This window comes from Hyla sarda, chromosome 4 (genome assembly GCF_029499605.1).
Source record: "Hyla sarda isolate aHylSar1 chromosome 4, aHylSar1.hap1, whole genome shotgun sequence".
In the NCBI taxonomy this organism is placed as follows: Eukaryota; Metazoa; Chordata; class Amphibia; order Anura; family Hylidae; genus Hyla; species Hyla sarda.
The window spans coordinates 147,011,795-147,032,590 of record NC_079192.1 but is presented as its reverse complement, the minus strand read 5'-3'; the positions used below and the strand labels follow the sequence as shown (position 1 = coordinate 147,032,590).

The 20,796-nt window shown below is 39.5% G+C and overlaps 1 protein-coding gene across 4 annotated transcripts in view; it reads left to right on the top strand.

Annotated features, from left to right (window-relative positions):
- WDR72 (WD repeat domain 72) overlaps positions 1–20,796 on the top strand; it is a 362,110-nt gene that overhangs the window by 198,615 nt on the left and 142,699 nt on the right. For 3 of the 4 annotated variants that reach the window (XM_056572344.1, XM_056572345.1, XM_056572346.1), the window contains exons 16-18: positions 1,389–2,194; positions 11,980–12,092; positions 14,209–14,291. In XM_056572344.1, coding sequence (XP_056428319.1) covers positions 1,389–2,194; positions 11,980–12,092; positions 14,209–14,291 — 1,002 coding nt within the window. The remainder of the gene's footprint in view (positions 1–1,388; positions 2,195–11,979; positions 12,093–14,208; positions 14,292–20,796) is intronic. The other variant, XM_056572343.1, reaches the window with a different exon arrangement.

Here is a 20,796-nt window from a genome sequence, read left to right as displayed (position 1 = left end):
GGAGGGATTGCGGGGGTCCTCAGCGGCGGGACCCCCGTGAACAAACATCTTATCTCCTATCCTTTGGATAGGGGAAAAAATGTCTAGTGCCGGAGTACCCCTTTAAAGGAAGGATAAATGGGCATGTTTACCGATACATTCTTGACAAAAATCTGCTGCCATCTACCAGGATGATGAAGATGAAACCAGGGGTGACATTTCAGCAAGACAATGACCCCAAACACAGCTAAGGAAACTTTCAAATGGTTTCAAAGAAAGAAAATAAAGCTTCTAGAATGGCCAGCCAATCACCTGACTTAAATCTCCTTGAAAATCTATGGAAAGAACTGAAGATCATGAATCATAGAAGAGGCCCACAGAACGCTTAAGATTTGAAGATTGTTTGTGTGTAAGAATGGGCTAAAATCACACAAAAGCAATGCATGCAACCATTCCTCCACATAGGTCTTGAAGTTGTGTCTTGAAGTTGTCAAGGCTTTTGAAAAAGTATTAAATACATATCAGTAATCATGTGCAATACTTTTTTACTGTGTCATTTTACATTATTACAAATAGCTTAATTTCTGAGTTTGTTAGTTTTGGTTTCTTTGTATTTATGGATTACTTTGGTTGTTATCAACATCAGATGAAAATTTCAATTCAATAGCACCTTTGGAAATGTATTTAGTGAGAAAAATGGTGACGTCACCCACTGTGTTTAACATATATTTAGTCATTGGTACAGGGTAATGGTCTTGTCATCTCATTTTATAATAGGATTTTAGTTTATATAAAATAGCACAGAAATAAATGCAAATGTCAGACATTAAAATGTATCAAAACTTTCACATATCTTCTGGCATGTCATAGAGACTTGTCAGAAGTTGTGATCAGTGGTGTTTGACCCACATCGATCGCTAGAATGAAGGGACAGAAACACTCGACAGAGTGAAGTCTATGATACTTTATAAATAAATCAGAACACAAATAAAGGGATACAGCACTGAGGGGAGCATTTGTTTCCTTTTAATCTAGCGATTGGTAGGGGTCTCAGCACCCAGACCCCCAATGATCACAACTTCTAACATGTTTTTATGACATGTCAGATGCTTTGTGAAAGTGTAGGTACACTTTAACAAAAACAATAAAAATAATTGATATTAAGATATATGCAGAATTATAGAGTACCAGAACGCACTATACAGTATAGTACCGATGACATAAAGGGGCTTTTTATTTTTTATTTAGTTTTTCTGACAAATTGATCAAAATGTTGCATGTGGGTTTATTATGTTGCATGCAATTGCATGCAATTTTTACATTTTTTATCTTTAATGCTATCTATAAATGTTAAGCTATTATTTTTCATATTTGAAGTTTATAATATTATAAAATTGTTTTGTTCCTAGAATATGGACTGCAGCTACTCCTCCATCCCTTTCACTGTCGTGCCGGTACGATCTACATATAACATCAGTCTACATTTACTTCTGTTTGACCTGGAAAAAGTTTTAGAACTTTTACAGTGCTCTCAAGCCAATGGGCTGAAGTCAGCAAATTCTTTCCATAGTTACGATGCACTAAAATCAGCTAAGAGTTCCTCTGAGAAAAGACCATTGACACTGAAAAGAAATAAAACTGCCGGATCATTGTATCAGATGGATGGGCCAGCCTCTGAATCTGCCAATAAAGAAAATTTTAGCCGGCAGCTTGAAGAAAGTAGCGGCATCAAAAGACACAAGAAGTTCAAAAGCACCAAAAAAAACAAGAGCCAGTCTTCAGGAAAAATAGATGTTAACATGGTAACTGATGCTGCAAAACTCTTATTGTCTTGTCTGTTACCTTGGGGTATAGACAAAGAACTGGACAATTTTTGCATTAGGCACTTGGACGTTCTAAAGCTTCAAGGATCAGTCACTTTCGGAGTGATATCAGGCATAGATCACTTGTGTTTGATGTTACCTGGGTGGAATCAGATACACCACCATATGACTGGAGAACAATCACATAATCTATTGTCAAAGAAAGTGATTGAACTCTCTGCAAAATATTCTCTGGCTGTACAGAAACAACACAGCAAAAAGGAGCAACTGGAGAGCTATATCACAAATGCAATAGGCCTTGAAACACTTCTACACTTCCTCAAAAAGTTATTATATGTCAGTAAATCACTGAGAGTGGATTTGATTTCGAGTTGTGGCAGTCATTCTGGCAGGTAAAGCACATACTGTATATACAGATATAAAGAAATAATATGTATAGTTTTCATCTTCCTACCAAATGTTTGCTTCCATTGGGATACTAAACAACATAAATGTTCTGCTTCCTAAAGTAATGTAGAACAAGAACAACTCTAGGACATTTCTAGACTGGTGTCAACTATATATATATATATATATATATATATATATATATATGGAAAAAGGATGAAGCAGCACGCTCAAGAAAAAAGATAAATATGTGGGTGCAAGCAGTCTCAGGGACCACGGTCCTGGGTCCAAAAATTGTAGAAAAAAGGAAGCGGCTGCAGCACACCAGAGTAACACAAAATAGAAAAAGTGTTTATTACAGCTAAAAATAAGACAGTGTTTCTGTGGTCTCACTCCACCTTTCTCAAGTTCAATTGAGAAAGGTGGTGTGAGACCACGGAAAAGTTGTCTTATTTTTAGCTGGAATAAACACTTTTTCTATTTTGTGATACTCTGGTGTGCTGCAGCCGCTTCCTTTCTCTCTCTCTCTCTCTCTCTCTCTCTCTCTCTCTCTCTCTCTCTCTCTCTCTCTCTCTCTCTCTCTCTCTCTCTCTCTCTATATATATATATATATATATATATATATATGAAAAATAGAAAAGAGCAGCACAACCTCTCATAGGTGTAATGGCGGGTGCAGGCAGTAGAAGGTCCCGGGTCAGGGGTTCCATAAATATCCACACCAAGAGAAACGAGGACCGCAGCACTCCAGAAGTATAGGTGAAAAATATTTATTGACCTGACATCAAGGAACAATGTTTCAACTGCCCAATTGCTCTCTGAGCTTGAGAAAGACTGCAATTGGGCAGTTGAAACGTTGTTCCTTGATGTCAGGTCAATAAATCTTTTTCACCAATACTTCTGGAGTGCTGCGGTCCTCGTTTCTCTTGGTGTGTGTATATATATATATATATATATATAAATATATATATATATACATATATATATATATATATATACATATACCATTTGTGTGTACACATGATGTGCAGACACACACATGGAATACACATAACATTCAAACATTATACCTCTTAACTTGTATTGTGTAGGTCTCGCTTGTGCCATCAAGACAGCTCTGACCAATTGAAGCATTAACTACATAGTACTGCAGAACCTTATTTACAGTAGGTAATATAAGTTGTAACTTGGTGTTTCCATGAGTATTACACTGCTTCTACTTGCTCATCTTCCTACCATATTGCAAATTGGTTACTCCCCATCTCAGGGAAGCAATACATACAAACCAGCCATAAACATAATGTAAAAGAAAATGTGATTCATCAGACTAGGCCACTGTCCCTTTGTAGGAATTTTCAGCAGTGGACAGGGGTCAGCACTAGAGATGGGCGAATCGAAGCTGACAAAGTCGAATTTGTTCTGATGTCATGAAAATTTGATTCTGAACTAATCCGAATCTCTTCGCGCTTTGTGGTAACGAATCCCTTCATTCACTACATTTCATGCGGGCCGGGAGGCTAAAATGACAGCTACACGTGTGAGGACATGGGGCAAGGAAGTCTGGGAAGGCGGGATCACCCTGAATCACATGGTGGCATGCAGCCTATCAGCATCCAGCTAATCCTGTGATGTCACAGCCCTATATTCCGGCAGCCATTTCCGAAGATGGGCATTTCCGAGAGCAGAGACTGTGTGTGCGCACTAATCACCATTGCTGACAATACAGATCTTTACAGCGACTAATCTATTCACCTTAAGCCTGCATTCGTTATGGCTAGAGAGAGAGCAGACACTGTGTGGTCACTAATCAGCGTTACTGACAATACAGGTCAGCACAGGGGAAATCCATTGATCTCAAGCCCGCATTACTGCAGGCAGGCAGGGAGAGTTTAGAAGTAGTTTCAGAGTCTACCAATTGAGATCATCACAGTCCCTGTCCAAATCAATTATTATTTGATGCATGCATCAAAATAAGTGAATAACACACTGACACGTTGTTCAGCACAAACATTCTTCCTTCTTTTTATTACATAATTTCACAGGGGTTTAATGTAGACTTCAGAATTAACATAAATTACCACCCACATAATGGAAGAGCCAGAAGATCAATTACTGAGGCAAATAAACAAGACAGCAAATCAGAATGATGTGATAATAATGGGGGACTTTAACTATCCTGATATAAACTGGGAGACTGAGACCTGTGAATCTCATAAAGGAAACAGGTTTCTGACTATAGCTAAAGACAATTATCTGTCCCAAATGGAGTAGAGCCCGACCAGAGGGGGCGCCCTACTAGACTTAATATTAACCAACAGACCTGACAGAGTGCAAGTAGAAGGACATCTAGGAAATAGTGATCATAATATAATACATTATAGCTTGTTCTTCAATAAGGGAATCTCTCGAGGGGCCACAAAAACAATGAACTTTAGGAAGGCAAAGTTTGAACTTTAGGAAGGCAAAGCCCTTAACAATATAAATTGGGATAATGTCCTCAAAAACAAGAATACTGACACAAAATGGGAGACTTTTAAAAATATCTTAACTTCTCACTGTAAGATGTATATAACTTATGGGAATAAAAGGGTCAGAAATAAAAGAAAACCAATATGGATGAATATAAATGTTAATGGTGCAAAAATGACAAAAATAAACCACTAAACAACTAAAACAGGAAGGTAGTGAAGAAGCATTAAAAAGCTATAGAGAAAAATTTTAAATATGTAAAAAAAACAGATAAAAGCCACAAAAATAGAGACAGAAAGACTCATTGCCAAAGAGAATAAAACTGACCACAAAATGTTCTTTAACTATATAAATAGCATAAAGGTTAAAAATTTAAGTGTTGGACCTTTAAAAAATGATGATGAGGAAGAAATTATAAACGGAGGACAGGAAAAAGCAAATATATTAAACAAATTCTTCTCCACTGTATTCACAAGGAAAATGAAATGCGGAGTGAAATACAGCGAGATAAGGTAAACTCCCCAGTACAGGTCACCTGTCTAACCCAGGAAGAAGAACAGTGCTGCCTACAAAAAATCTGAATAGACAAATCGCCAGGACCAGATTGCCTCCGCTGCCTTCCATGGGTCTTCTGCTCTGGTCTGAGATTGAGCAGACCAGAGCAGAAGATGACCGATAACACTGATCAGTGCTATGCCTTATGCATAGCACTGAACAGTATTAGCAATGGAATGATTGCTATAAATAGTCCCCTATGGGGACTATTAAAGTATAAAAATAAAAGTAAAAAAAAGTAAAAAACAATAAAAGTAAAAAAAACTTGAAAAATCCCTCCCCTAATTAAAACGTAAATTGTCCCATTTTCCTTATTTCACCCCCAAAAAGTGTAAAAAATGTTTTTTATATACATATTTGGTATCGCTGCGTGCGTAAATATCCGAACTAAAATATATCCAAACTAAAAAAAAAATTCAAAATTGCTGCTTGTTTAAAACATTTCATTCCCTAAATAATTGATAAAAAATGTATTAAAAGTTTTATATAAGCAAATATGGTATCAATAAAAAGTACAGATCATGGCGCAAAAAATGAGCCCTCATAACGGTGCTTATACGGAAAGCTGAAAAAATTATAGGTCTGCAAAATAGGGGGATTTTAAACGTACTAATTTGGTTAAAAGGTTTGTGATTTTTTTTAAGCACAACAATAATAGAAAAATATGTTTTCATGGGTATCATTTTAATCGTATTGACCCAAAGAATAAAGAACACATGCCATTTTTACCGTAAATTGTACTGCTTGAAAACGAAACCTTTCAAAATTAGCAAAATTGCGGTTTTCTTTTTAATTTCCCCCACACAAATAGTATTTTTTTGGTTGCTACATACATTTTATGGTAAAGTGAGTGATGGCATTACAACGGACAACTGGTCACACAAAAAACAAGCCCTCATACTAGTCTGTGGATGAAAATATAAAATAGTTATGATTTTTTTTAAGGCAAGGAAGGTACGCCATGTACCCATGACATACCTGTACGCCCTTGGGAATTTAAGTCCCCGTCGCGTGCCGGGCGGGGACCGGACTGGGTGACTGCTGATATCGATCAGCAGGCACCCCGCGCAAATGCCCAGGGGGGTCATCAGACCCCCCCCATGTCGGCGATTGCCGTAAATCGCTGGTGAATTCACACCAGCAATTTGCGGCGATTCCGGGTCATGTGGGTCTCCGGTGACCCGGAAAATTATGGGGGGTTGTCTAAGACACTAACGATTCCCCTGAAGGGATAGGAGTGAGGTGGCAGGGGTGGCACCCCTCTTATTCCTGCTATTGGTCGTTAAGAAGCGACGACCAATAGCAGATCGGGGCGCGGGGGGGTTGACTTTCAGTTCCCCCATTGTGCGCCCATAGTAGGCTGGGCAGAATGGGGAAACCGACAGGTACAGGCAGCATGATCGGCAGCAGCAGAGGACAGTGATGTGGCTCCCTGGATCCTACGGAAGCCGGTGAGTTGCCTAGCAACATCTGGAGGGCTACAGTTTGGAGACCACTATACAGTGGTCTCCAAACTGTAGCCTTCCAGATGTTGCAAAACTACAACTCCCAGCATGCCCAGACAGCTGTTTGGGCATGCTGGGATTTGCAGTTTTGCAACAGCTGCAGGGCTACAGTTTGGAGATCACTGTGCAGGATCTCTAAACTGTGGCCCTCTAGATGTTGCAAAACTACAACTCCCAGCATGCCCACACAGCAGTTTGTTGTCTGGACATGCTGGGATTTGTAGTTTTGCAACATCTGGAGGGCCACAGTTTTGAGATCACTGTGCACTGGTCTCTAAACTGTAGGCCTCCAGATGTTGCAAAACTGAAAATCCCAGCATGCCCAAACAGCAAACAGCTGTCTCGGCATGCTGGGAGTTGTAGTTGCATACCTCCAGCTGTTGCATAACTATATCTCCCAGCATGTCCTTCAGCGATCAGTACATGCTGGGAGTTGTAGTTTTGCAACAGCTGGGGGCACACTGGTTGGAAAATACTGAGTTAGGTAACAGAACCTAATTGAAGGTTTTCCAACCAGTGTGCCTCCAGCTGTTGCAAAACTACAACTCCCAGCATGTACAGTCTGTCAGTACATGCTGGGAGTTGAAGTTTTGCAACAGCTTTAGGTTTGCCCTGCTTGAAGTTTGAGCTGCGGCAAATTTTTTTGCAGGAAACTAACTGTAAACCCCTGCCAGTGCGAATGTACCCTAAAAACACTACACTACACTAACACATAATAAAGGGTAAAACTCTACGTACACACCCCCTACAATGTCCCCCCCCAATAAAAAAGAAAAACGTATCGTACGGCAGTGTTTCCAAAATGGTGCCTCCAGCTGTTGCAAAACAACAACTCTCAGCATTTCCGGACAGCCACTGAATGTCCAGGCATGCTGGGAGTTTAGCAACAGCTGGAGGCATCCTGTTTGGGAATCACTGGCATAGAATACCCCTATGTCCACCCCTATGCAATCCCAAATTTAGTCCTTAAATGCGCATGGCGCACTCTCTCTCTCTTCAGAGCCCTGTCGTATTTCAAGGAAACAGTTTAGGGCCACATATGGGGTATTTCCGTACTCGGGGAAAATTGCACTACAAATTTTGAGGGGCTTTTCTCCTTTTACCACTTATGAAAAGAAAAGTTGGGGGCTACACCAGCCTGTTAGTGTAAAAAAATTTACATTTTTACACGTACATGCTGGTGTTGCCCCATACTTTTTATTTTCACAAGCGTTAAAAGGAAAAAACAAAACAAAATTTGTAACACAATTTCTCCTGAGTATGGAAATACCCTATATGTGGGCGTAAAATTCTCTGTGGGTGCACAACAAGGTTCAGGAGTGAGGGCGCACTTTGTACATTTGAGGCCTAAATTGGAGATTTGCACAGGGGTGGCTGATTTTACAGCGGTTCTGACATAAACGCAAACAAATAAATATCCACATGTGACCCTATTTTGGAAACTACACCCCTCAAGGAATGTAACAAGAGGTATAGTGAGCCTTAACACCCCACAGGGGTTTGAAGAATTTTCATTAAATTTGGATGGGAAAATGAAAAAAAAAATTTTTTTTTCACTAAAATGCTGTAGTTACCCTGAATTTTTACTTTTCTCAAGAGAAAATAGGAAAAAAGCCCCCCAAAATTTGTAATCTCATTTCTTCTGAGTAAGAAAATACCCCATATGTGGATGTAAAATGCTCTGCTGAGAAGAGAAGGAGAGCTCAGAAGAGAAGGAGCGCCATTGGGCTTTTGAAAATTTGTCTGGAATTGAAGGCCACGTGTGTTTACCAAGCCCCCATAGTGCCAGAACAATGGACCCCCCCACATGTGACCCAATTTTGGAAACTACACCCTTCATGTAATGTAATAAGGGGTACAGTGAGCATTTACACCCCACAGGTGTCTGACAGATTTTTTTAACAGTTGTCAGTGAAAATGAAAAACAAAATTTTTCATTTGCACAGCCCACTGTTCCAAAGATCTTTCAAATGCCAGTGGGGTGTAAATACTCACTGCACCCCTTATTACATTCCATGAGGGGTGTAGTTTCCAAACTGGGGTCCACACATGGGGTATTTCCATACTCAGAAGAAATGGGGTTACAAATTTTGGGGGTCATTTTCTCCTTTTACCCCTTGTAAAAATGTGAAATTTGGGGAAAAAACAGCTTTTTAGTGAAAAATTTACGTACAGAAAATTACGTAAAAGTAAAAAAAAATATCAAACTACAGAATTGCAATTTTTATAATATCCCAGAAAAAAAGTTAAAAGCGATTAAAAAGTCAGATCAATACCAAAATGGTACCAATATGAAAAACAGATTATGGCGCAAAAAAATTGCCCTGATACAGCCTCATATGCGAAAAAAAGAAGCTACAAGGGTCAGAAAATGGCAATTAAAAAAATTTAAAACAGTTAAGAGTTTTTTTTTTTTTATTCGGAAAACATGACGGAAACTATACAAATATGGTATTTCTGTAATCAGGCCAGCCTAAAGTACCAAAATAACATGTTATCTGAACCACAAGGAAAATGGCGTAGAAAAGCAAACCACCAATTTTTCTTTTGTTTTGGAGCATACGTTATGGAAAAATCTAAGGTATCATTATAGTAGTTGGTTATGACTATTATAGAGGGCGTAGGAAAAAACAAGAAAATTGCAAAAATTGCCCAGGACAAGTGGATCATCGTAAGGGACAAGTAGATTTTACTCCATTTTAGTCCTGTGGACAAGTAGTTTTATATTAAATTTCCACACCCCTGTATCTGTAGCAGCAGTAATTAGTGCCCACTCCTATTCAATCTCCCTGAGACCCAGCCCTCTTCTCGAGAACAGACACTCAACACATACCTGGAAAACAGGTTCAGCAAAACAACTCTGAGCAAGAACTTTTACCTGTCTTCTGTGTTGGCCGCAAGCCAGTCAGCTAAGTCATAAGTCAGACCAAGCGGGGGAGACAGAGTACTGGCTAGGTTACAACAAGAAACGTGTACTACTGTACTTTTAAAGTTGATAAGGCTTGTCTGTGTCCCGTCCATGCGATTCGGTTGGTCTGACTAAATGCCTTGTCTCGTGACTGTCTTCCGGTACGAGTACTCGGAGTCCCTTTTTGGGCGCCAACTGAAGTGGAACTCTCCTTCAGGACCTAGTGGATGTCTGTCCCCATCCAAATCAATTATTATTTGATTCATGCATTGAAGTAAGTGAATAAAACACTGACACATGGGTTTATATAGACTTCAGAATTAACATAAATTACCACCCATATTATTGATTAATTATTAGTGACGTGTGTGTTTTTTAGATACATGTACATAGTTTTTTTTCATGCAAAAGTTTGACTTGTTTTGCTTCTAAGCGCTAAGCAATTATTAACCTTGTTCTTCTCCCCAAATATCCAAATGTCATTTTGACATTACTTTTATCTCTCTGCAAACAGTTCAATCTTGATTGTCACACTGCACTGGTGGGGGAGAGGCTGATTTCTGTCTGGTCAGCTAATATTGAACAAAAGAACTAAGCAGACGTAAAATATGTCATTTTATCAATTAAAATATACAGGATGGGGGAGATTTATCATTGCTTTTAGAGCATTTTTTGTCTGTTTTGGCGCAATTCAGGAGCAAGCAGCATATTTAGCGACTTTTATGCGACTTTTGATATAGACAGTTTCACTCTTTTTGCCTACCTTAGAACTTTTTCTTTTTGACCAGGCAGTGGTCATTGATTTATCATTTGCGACTTTTGTCAAAAGTCGCCTTTTTGTGCGCAAAGCTACACCACCTAGCAGTAGGCATGATAATCACTTCTACCTTCCACAATTCAGCCTTTAACCTCTTGTGGACAACAGCGTCCCACTCCCCTTCTATGACAGGAGCTCAGGAGCTGAGCGCGGGTCATAGCTGGGTGGTCCTGGCGGCTATCATCAGGACCCATCTCTAATGCCAGACATCACCGATCATGGTGATGCCTGGCTTTTACCCATTAGACACCACAATCAAATTTGATTGTAGCATCTAAAATGCAAGTAAAAATGTCATGGCAGCTCTGTAAAAGTAAGTTAAAACACCTAACCTGCCAAATTCAGGACCCGGAAAAGTGTCTACTTCCCTCCCTCATAACTGTCTAGAAAAAGTGTATGTGGTAGAGCTTTTCCCACCACAGCAGAGCAAAATTCATCATCCTGTTGCACCTTCTTGATAAATACGATGCACACTATTCAAACCCACCGCCCAAATGAACGTGGGAAAATAACTCTACCATAGACATTCTTTGATAAATCTGGGCCTATATGTTTATATATGTATTAAATCCCTTACACAACCATAGTGCAGGTAGGGACATACCACATAATAACAGTATTATTTTACTACCTCAGCACACTCCCTATGCATGTTACAGCAAGGCAATGTGTTCTACACCCCTATTGAGGCTCTCTGTAACCCAGAAATAGCCGTTTTAATAGCTATTCACCGCATTTATATTTGGATCAAGCCTAATTTTGGGGGAAAATTCGGTGAATTGGCCGAATCTAATATTTGGAAAATGTACCCATCTCTAGTCATTACCTCTTTTAACAATATTTCCTACAATGGCTCTTAAAAAAAGCCTACCTGAGATAGCCATGCACATAACTTAGCATTGGGCGCCAAAATAACTGCCTCTAATTCCACTTTTGGTTCAGTCAGCACATTGCAGTTTAAGGTATGTTAAAATTCTGTTATTTTATAATCCAAATAAATTAATACTCGTCAACTCGGTCATACTTTTTAATAGCTGTTGAATGACAGCTATCTCTACCATTTACCATGTACACATAAACGATTTTTTTTAGAGTAATCCTGGTGTAAAAGAAGCTTAGGTAGTACCCAACGACTTTTCACTGACCCTGATGGGATCAAAGAGAATTTTCCACATATGCAAATAGGGAATTTTCCATATATGCCAATAGGGAAAGTGTATGATTTAAATCAGAGAAAAATAACTCTGTATTCTTTACATTATTTAAAGGTATACTACCATTATATAGCAATGAAACTGGAAATTATGGGCAGTCATGATAAGTTGCACAGGGGCCTAAGTTGTGCTTTTTCCCCAGAGCCCAAGAGCCTCTAGCTATCCTCCTGGGCATCCCTTAATTATAATCTGAATATTTCATAATCTGAGAAATACAAATGGTAGGTCCCAATGAGGCTGAATAAAGGAGTTTTACTAGACATTTATATTATACTGTTATATTATGGTTCCATAGTGTAATATATCATACTTCCATAACTAGATTACACTGTATCCTTCATTGCAGTCAGGAGAAAATGGAGTCTACTCGCGGAAAGTGGAAGAGCACAGAACATTTTAATTCTTCGTTTGCTGCTTTTTCGGACATTTTGCATGGTATGTATTCCTTTTATGTAAAGCGGGGGGCATAAATAAAACTCTGTTCACTTTCTGTCTGCTGGCTGCCATTGCACCTGGTGCACAAATATACACCAACTATTAATGTGTATATTTCTGCAGGTTTAGGTGTTGGCCCTAATGTAGTATGGGAAGAGGACACATTCCTAGCATGCCTTCTCCATGTAAGGCCAAGCTCCCTTCTTACCGCCTTTACAACTTCTTAGCACAATGGGTAAAAATCCTCTAAAGTCGCATATTTTTGTGCAAAAATTGTGATTTTCCTTTTATTAACCCCTAAACGACCATAGATGTGTATACACGTCCATGTGCCGTTAAGCAGGTATGACTCGGGCTCTCGAGCCTGCATCATATCGGCCGCCCCCCAGCTGATTCCTGTAGCGGAGGCGGCTATTAACCCATGAAGATCGCCGCTGTCAAAGCTTACAGTGGCATCTAAAGGTGCCTTTATCCAGTCCCTGATGGTCGATTGGGGTGGATCACCCTCCCCACGCCGCGCGAGCGTGGGGGGCGATCGACTGCTGAGGTAGCCTGAGGGCTAACCTCTCCTTCCGTGCGGCTCCATCGCTCAGAATGATGAAGCCTGGCAAAACCAGGCTTTATCAATCGAGCCCAGAGCACACAGATCAATGTGGTTCTATGGAACTACATTGATCTATTTGAGGAATCAAATGATTCCTCCTAAAAGTCCCCTAAGGGGACTAAAAGTGTAAAAAAAAAAAAAAAAGTTTAAAAAAAGTTTAAAAACACACACATTAACCCCTTCCTTATTAAAAGTTTAAATCAACCACCTTTTCCCAAATTCCATATTAAAAATATATAAACATATTAAAAATAAACATATGTGATATCGCCATGTGCATAAATGTCCAAATTATACAAATATATCATGAATTAAACCACATTGGTCAATGGCGTATGCGCAAAAAAATTCAAAAGTCCAAAATAGCGTATTTTTACTTTTTAAACCATATAAAATGAATAAAAAGTGATTAAAAAGTCAGATCAAAACAAAAATTGTAGCGATTAAAACTTCAGATCACGGTGCAAAAAATTATCCCTCATACCACACCATATGCAGAAATATAAAAAAGTTATAGGGGTCAGACGAGGACAATTTTAAATGTTTAAATTTTCGTGCATGTAGTTATGATTTTTTCCAAAAGTACGACAAAATCAAACCTATATAAATAGGGTATCATTTTAATCGTATGGACCTACATAATAAAGATAAAGTGTAACTTTTATTGAAAAATGTACTGTATAGAAACGGAAGCCTCCAACATTTACAAAATGGTGTTTTGTCTTCAATTTTGTTGCACAATGATATTTTTTCCCGTTTTGCCATAGATTTTTGGGTAAAATGACTGATGTCATTACAAAATAGAATTGGTGGCACAAAAAATAAGCCCTCATGTGGATTTTTAGGTGAAAAATTTAAAGGATTATGATTTTTTAAAAGATAAGGAGGAAAAAACGAAAGAGCAAAAACAGAAAAACGCTTGGTCCTTAAGGTTAATAAATATAACAGGGAGAAACAAGAACATTGTTTGCTTTTATAATTCCCACTGTTTTTTCATTTCCATTTTAAGGAAGGTTTAATCCAAAGCAAATTGGGTGTCCACTATAGACATTGAAAAATGGAACAATGGATCACTATACAAAATCCATAGGGAGAATACATCACTTGGAAATAAACATACATTTTTATCATGGGAATATTTTCGTTAAACTCTAGGTCCAATATCCTTCCTTCATTTTTCGCCGTTGCAGTTAAGCAATACGCATAAATTGGTAAATGATAGCATGGACATGCTTTCTCCTTGTCCTTGAAACAAGTTTGCACCTCCCAATCACTCTCATATGCAAATTTGGGGTTTAGAATAATTTTAGGCTTTGAAACCAAATTATACTATACACCATAGAGGCCAACAAAAATAACTACGTTAGTACCAGAAATATTACCTGTAAGACTCTCCCTAGAACTTGTTTCATCATTTTACAAAAATGTTTATGCAGTCACTATATTAAAAAAACATAATTTATATTTTCTGAACCTAATTACTTATGTAAGTGTATTTCCTTATCCACATAGATAAAAATGGTTCCAGTTTTCCTGATCCAGAAAACGTTTTCATCATGAAAATAGTTTCTACATGGAAGGATCAATCTATACAGGTAAGTCTCATGTATTTTTTTTTTTCAACAGTCAGGATCATATAATAAATAACAGGTGCAAAGAAAAATTTCTAATAGAGTTCAAGTCACCTGGGATATACACATTCACAATTATAAACACAAATAGAAATATATATATATATATATATATATATATATATATATATATATATATATATACTAGAGATGAGCAAATCTGACGAATCCGAATTCGTTACGAATTTCAAGAAAAGTCGCTTCATTAAACTCCATTTAGTGCAGTCCATGCTCCAAGGCATCTAAAATGGCAGATCCACATGTGAGGACATGGGGCAAGGAATCCTGTAAAGGCAGGAACAAGGGTAGGTGGGATAACCCTGAATCACATGCAGAATGCAGCCTTTCAGCAGCCAATCACCCCTGTGATGTCACAGACCTATATAATTGGCAGCCATATTGCGTCCAGTCATTTCATCCTTACACTTTAGAGAGATAGATAGGGACAGACAGTGCTGTGTGTTACACAGAAAAGCTTTTTCCAGCAGCAATTTACCTCTTAGTCAAGTCAGCGTTTTGTTGCACAAAGGGACAGAAAGCAGTGTGACTTTCACAGAAAAGCATTCTTACTGCAGCAATTCACCTCCCAGTCACTGTCTACAGCATTCTATTGCAGTGATCAATGTGTTGCACAGAAAAACAGAAGCAATTAAGCTCAAGCACAAATCCTGCCTAGAAGCACTGATAGGGAAGGGAGTGAGATGGAGAAAGAAAGTGCAATTTTGGGTGTAGTACACAGCGACTGTGTTCTGCAGCACTGGTGTCTACTGCTGGTGTTGTGCAGAAATACTTTTTAAGGCGTACTGTAGTGTATTTTTCTGCCCTCATAAGTGCATAGCACATACGTACATCTAAGTGGTGTACTATTTTTTACCTGTTAAACTCTCAAGGGCATAGATACTGTGACAGTCAAGGCAAAAGTACTCATCGGCTGGTACGGTACTAAAATACTTTTTTAAGCATACTCTAGCGAATTTCCCCCCTCATAAGTGCATACCACATACCTACATCTAAGTGGTGTACTATTTTGTACCTGTTAAACTCCTAAGGGCCTAGATACTGTGAAAGGCCAGGCAAAAGTACACACCTCCTGCTGTTCTAGACAAATACTGCTTTAAAGGGGTATTCCAGGCCAAAACTTTTTTTTATATATCAACTGGCTCCGGAAAGTTAAACAGATTTGTAAATTACTTTGATTAAAAAATCTTAATCATTGCAATAGTTATTAGCTTCTGAAGTTGGGTTGTTTTTTTCTGTCTAACTACTTTCTGATGACTCACGTCCCGGGAGCTGTGCAGTTCCTATGGGGATATTCTCCCATCATGCACAGCTCCCGGGATGTGACATCATCATTGAGCAGTTAGACAGAAAACTTCAGAAGCTAATAACTATTGAAAGGATTAAGATTTTTTAATAGAAGTAATTTACAAATCCCCATAGCAAACCTCTTCTAAACTGGGCGGTTCCCGGACATGTGTCATCAGAGAGCACTTAGACAGAAAAGAACAACCTTAACTTCACAAGTTCATAAGTACTGAAAAGATTAAGATTTTTTAATAGAAGTAATTTACAAATCTGTTTAACTTTCTGGAGCCCGATGATACATATATAAAAAAGTTTTTTTCCTGGATGACCCCTTTAAAGCCTATTGGAACTGAGGAACTTCAAAATGGTAAATCTACCACCTGGGATAGTCAGTCAATTCAAACAGCCGGTGGTCAGTATCCACAGTTCCCTGTTTCTGCTAGTCCTTGCCAATATTCCTTTTACTACTGGTCTGGTATCAACTTGGCAATAATGCTGGGAGAGTAACTCAAGGATACCCACATGTTTCCTACAATACACAGTCAATATGTGGAGACCATATAGTGGCTGAAAGACAGCCTGGAGTTGGCAAAAGCATGAGGAGACCATTTAAATGTAAGAATTTAAAATAGAAATTTAAGATATTGAATTTGAAATTGAGGATTTTGAAATGGAACTTTTAAATCCCAAATTTTAGTGTCCTGGGCCCCCGGCGTGTGGGTACAAAGGACCTAATCTAACAAGCAGTCACAAGTCCCATGGCAGCACAGTAACAGAGCCTGGAGGTGGCTGAAGCATGAGAAGACCATATAGTGTCTGAATGGCACAGCCTGGAGTTGGCAAAAGCATGAGGAGACCCTTGAAATATAAGAATTTTAAATAGAAATGTAAGATTTTAGTGTCATGGGCCCCAGCATGTGGGTACAAAGGACCTAATCCTAACATGGAGTCACATGTCACATGGCAGCACAATGACAGAGCCTGGAGGTGGCATCAGTAGGAGGAGACCATATAGTGGCTGAATTGCACAGCCTGGAGTTGGCGGCAGATGAGGAGACAATAGGGCCTTACAATCTCTACGGTTAAAGATGAATTTTGACATTTCCATTGAAGATGTATGGTACCTAGTGCTACCATAAACATATATAGGTAATGTCCTAGGCCCAGCAGCATCACTAAACCATGTAGTTGCTGAATGACACAGACAGGAGCAGGCAGCAGCATGAGTACACAAGAGGGCTTCAGAACCCCTAACATTAAAAGGTGTTGAAATCTGTTGAAAATGTTGAAATCTTTATTGAGGATGCATGTTAGCTAGTGCTACAATCCAAAAATGTAAGGCCTAAGCCCAGCAGCATCTATAAACCATGTAGTTGCTGAATGACACATACAGGAGCAGTTAGCAGCAGGAGTACACAAGAGGGTTTTATAACCCCTAAGATTAAAAGATCAATGTTAAAATCTCTATTAAGCATGTATGTAAGCTAGTGCTAACATCAAAAAATTTAAGGCTTAAGCCCAGCAGCATCAGTAAGCCAAGTAGTTCCTGAAACACACAGTCATGAGCAGGCATCAGCAGTACACAAGAGGGTTTCATAACCCCTTATATTGAAAGATCAATGTTGAAATCTCAATTAAGCATGTATGTAAGCTAGTGCTAACATCCAAAAATCTAAGGCCCAACCCAGCAGCATCACTAAGCCAAGTAGTTCCTGAAACACACAGTCCGGTGCAGGCATCAGCAGTACACAAGAGGGTTCCATAACCCCTTACATTGAAATATCAATGTTGAAATCTCAATTCAGCATGTATGTAAGCTAGTGCTAACATCCAAAAATCTAAGGCCCAAGCCCAGCAGCATACGTAAGCCAAGTAGTTTCTGAAAGACACAGTCAGGAGCAGGCAGCAGCAGTACTCAAGAGGGTTTCATAACTCCTTAGATTGAAAAATCAATGTTGAAATCTCTATTGAAGAGGTATGTTACCTCATGCTATCTTCAAAGAATTTAAGGCCAAAGCCCAGCAGCATCACTAAGCACAGTAGTTCCTGAAACACACAGCCTGGAGACAGCATCAGCATGAGTTTACAAGAGGGCTTAATAACCCCTAACATTACAAGGTGAATATTGAAATCTGTATAGAAGATGTATGTTAGCTAGTGCTAACATAAAAAAAATGTAGGCACAGGCCCAGCAGCATTAGTAAGCCAAGTAGTTCCTGAAACACACAGCCTGGATCAGGTAGCAGGATGTGTACATAAAAGGGCTTCACAACCCCTAACATTAAAATATCAATGTTCAAATCTCGATTGAGCATGTATGTTTGCTAGTGCTAACATAAAAAATTTAATATCCAAGACAGACCCAGAAGCATCTGTCAACAATATATTGGCTGAATTACACAGCCTGGAGGTTGGGAAAGCATAAGGAGACCATACAGTGTCTGAATGGTACAGCCTGGAGGTGGCCGAAGCATGAGGAGACCATATAGTGGCTGAATGGCACAGCCTGGAGTTGGCAGAAGCATAAGGAGACAAAATAGTGGTTGAATGAAACAGCCTGTAGGTGGCAGCAGCAGCAACAGGAGTCCTGAAAGTGACCCGGTGACAGAGTGGTGCGGTAGGCGGAAATACCAGTACCCGGTGATGAAGGTGGCTGGAATGTTTGTAACTGGGGAGCAGTGCCTTAAATCTTTTTGGCACTATCCATACTTGTGAAGTGTTGGTGTAGCACCACGGTCAATCTATTCTGATGCTTCTAGCATTGGTGGGTGGAAATCCTGGCTGATCCATGCCTGATTCATCTTCACAAAGGTCAGTCTCTCCACTTTTTATGTGGACAGACAAGTTCTCCTTGGGGTGACTATGGCCCCCGCCGCACTAAACACCCGCTCTGATGGCACACCACTGGCCGTGCAGGACAGCGTTTCCAGAGCAAACTCTGCCATAAATCAAGTTTGGCTGCCCAGAAGTCCAGTGAATCTTCAAGGTTTGTTGGCATGGCCATGTCAAGATATGCCACCACCTGCTGGTTCAGGTCATGCTCCATGTCTACCTGCTGCTGCTGAGTTGCTTCTCTATGCGGGTAAAGAAAGGTACTCATCAGCAACTGTAGACTTAGGCTGCTTCTAATGGAAGCAGAGCGCCCCCCGAGTATGACCTACGAGTGGATGGACGATGTTGCCGATAGGCATCGGCCAACTGACTACGTTGGATGTCTTTGTAGTAGGTCAGTTTGTCCTCCCTCTCAGTGGGTGTAAAAAAGGAGTACAATACGCTTCACTACGCTTAAAACAGTATTTGTCTAGAACAGCAGCAGGAGATTACTTTTGTCTGTCCTTTCACAGTATATACTATATGCCTAAAAACTCTGTATTTTTGTAAAACACCAGCCGGTGATTACTTTTGCCTGGACTTTCACTATATGTAGGCCCTTGACAGATTAACAGGTAAAAAATAATACACTTCTTAGATGTACGTATGCAGTATGCACTGATGAAGGCAGAAAAATGCACTACAATATGCCTAAAAACTCTTTATTTTTGTAAAACACCAGCAGGAGATTACTTCTGTGTGTCCTTTCACAGTATGTAGGCCCTTGACAGATTAACAGGTACAAAATAGTACACTACTTAGATGTATGTATGCAGTATGCACTTAAGAGGGCGGAAAAATGAGCTACAATGCACCTAGAAACTCTGTAATATTTTTTAAAAACACCAGACGGTGATTACTTTTGGCTTTCCTTTCACAGTATGTAGGCCCTTAACAGATTAACAGGTACAAAATAGTATACTACTTAGATGTATGTATGCGGTATGCACTGATGAGGGCAGAAAAATGCTCTACAATATGCCTAAAAACTCAGTATTTTTGTAAAACACCAGCCGGTGATTACTTTTGTCTGTCCTTTCACAGTATGTAGTCTCTTGAGAGATTAACAGGTACAAAAGAGTACACTACTTAGATGCACGTATGCAGTACGCACTGATGGGGGCAGCAAAAAGCGCTACAGTATGCTAAAAAAATATATATTTTTGTAAAACACCAGCAGTACACAACAGTGCTGCAGTACTAAACACAAAATTGCACTCTGTCACAGATTATTAGGAATGGACTGCTTGGTATTATACCATCTACAGACTAGTATAAGCAGTAGATGATTTTTTGTGGAACAAAGACACTGAATTGCGCTGAAAAATTCTTCCTGCCTCCTCTGCTAAGGTTTATGAAGTTGATGCAGCTTGTTAAAATGTATGAGGCAAGACACAGCTATGTGCCCCTCTCTTTAATACTATGCCAAAGAAAGTGACTGTGAGGTTAAGGGCTGCAGCTGCAGTAAAAATCCTTTTCAGTGAAAAAAGCAATGCTCTCGATCCACGAGAATGCTGATGTGACTAGGAGGATGTTAAACGCTGCTGGAATGCGCTTTTTTCTGCTGTAACACACACACACACACAGGATGTCAGTCCTATCTCTCTGCAGTGTAATGAATGAAGTGGCTGGGCGCAATATGGCTGCCGATTATATAGGGCTGTGACATCACAGGGGTGACTGGCTGCTGATAGGCTGCATCCTGCATGTGATTCAGGGTTATACCGCCTACTTCCCATCCTGCCTTCCTAGCGTCCCTTGCCCCATGTACTGACATGTGTATCCACCATTTTAGATGCCCTGGAGCCTGGAACGCTGTAAAATGGAGTTTAATTAAGCAATTTGTGCGATAGAATTGCGGCGATATTCACATTCGTTCCTTATTGAATATTTCCTGAAATTCATAACGCCAATTCCATGCTGTGTCATTCTGGCAGATTATGGTCTCATCATGCTGCTGCCATCTCTACGCTCTGTCATTGTGCCGCCATGTGACTCCTTGTTAGATACCGTTTTGTGGTCATACAGTATTAGTTCAAAATAAATGCCAGGACATTAAACTTGGGAATCTAATATAAATCTTACATTTAAATTTAAAAAAATTGATGTAATCTTTTCAAGACTGAGGCCCTATGGTCGTCGATAATCATACCTGTGGAATTATCACAACAATAAAATGAAACAGCTTGGAGTGATAATAATGAACTATAGCTGATTAAATGAAACACTCACACTTTCACAGTCAGGGGGGCACTGAGAGGCAGGGGCTGGAACAGGTGGTATCTCGCCTGGC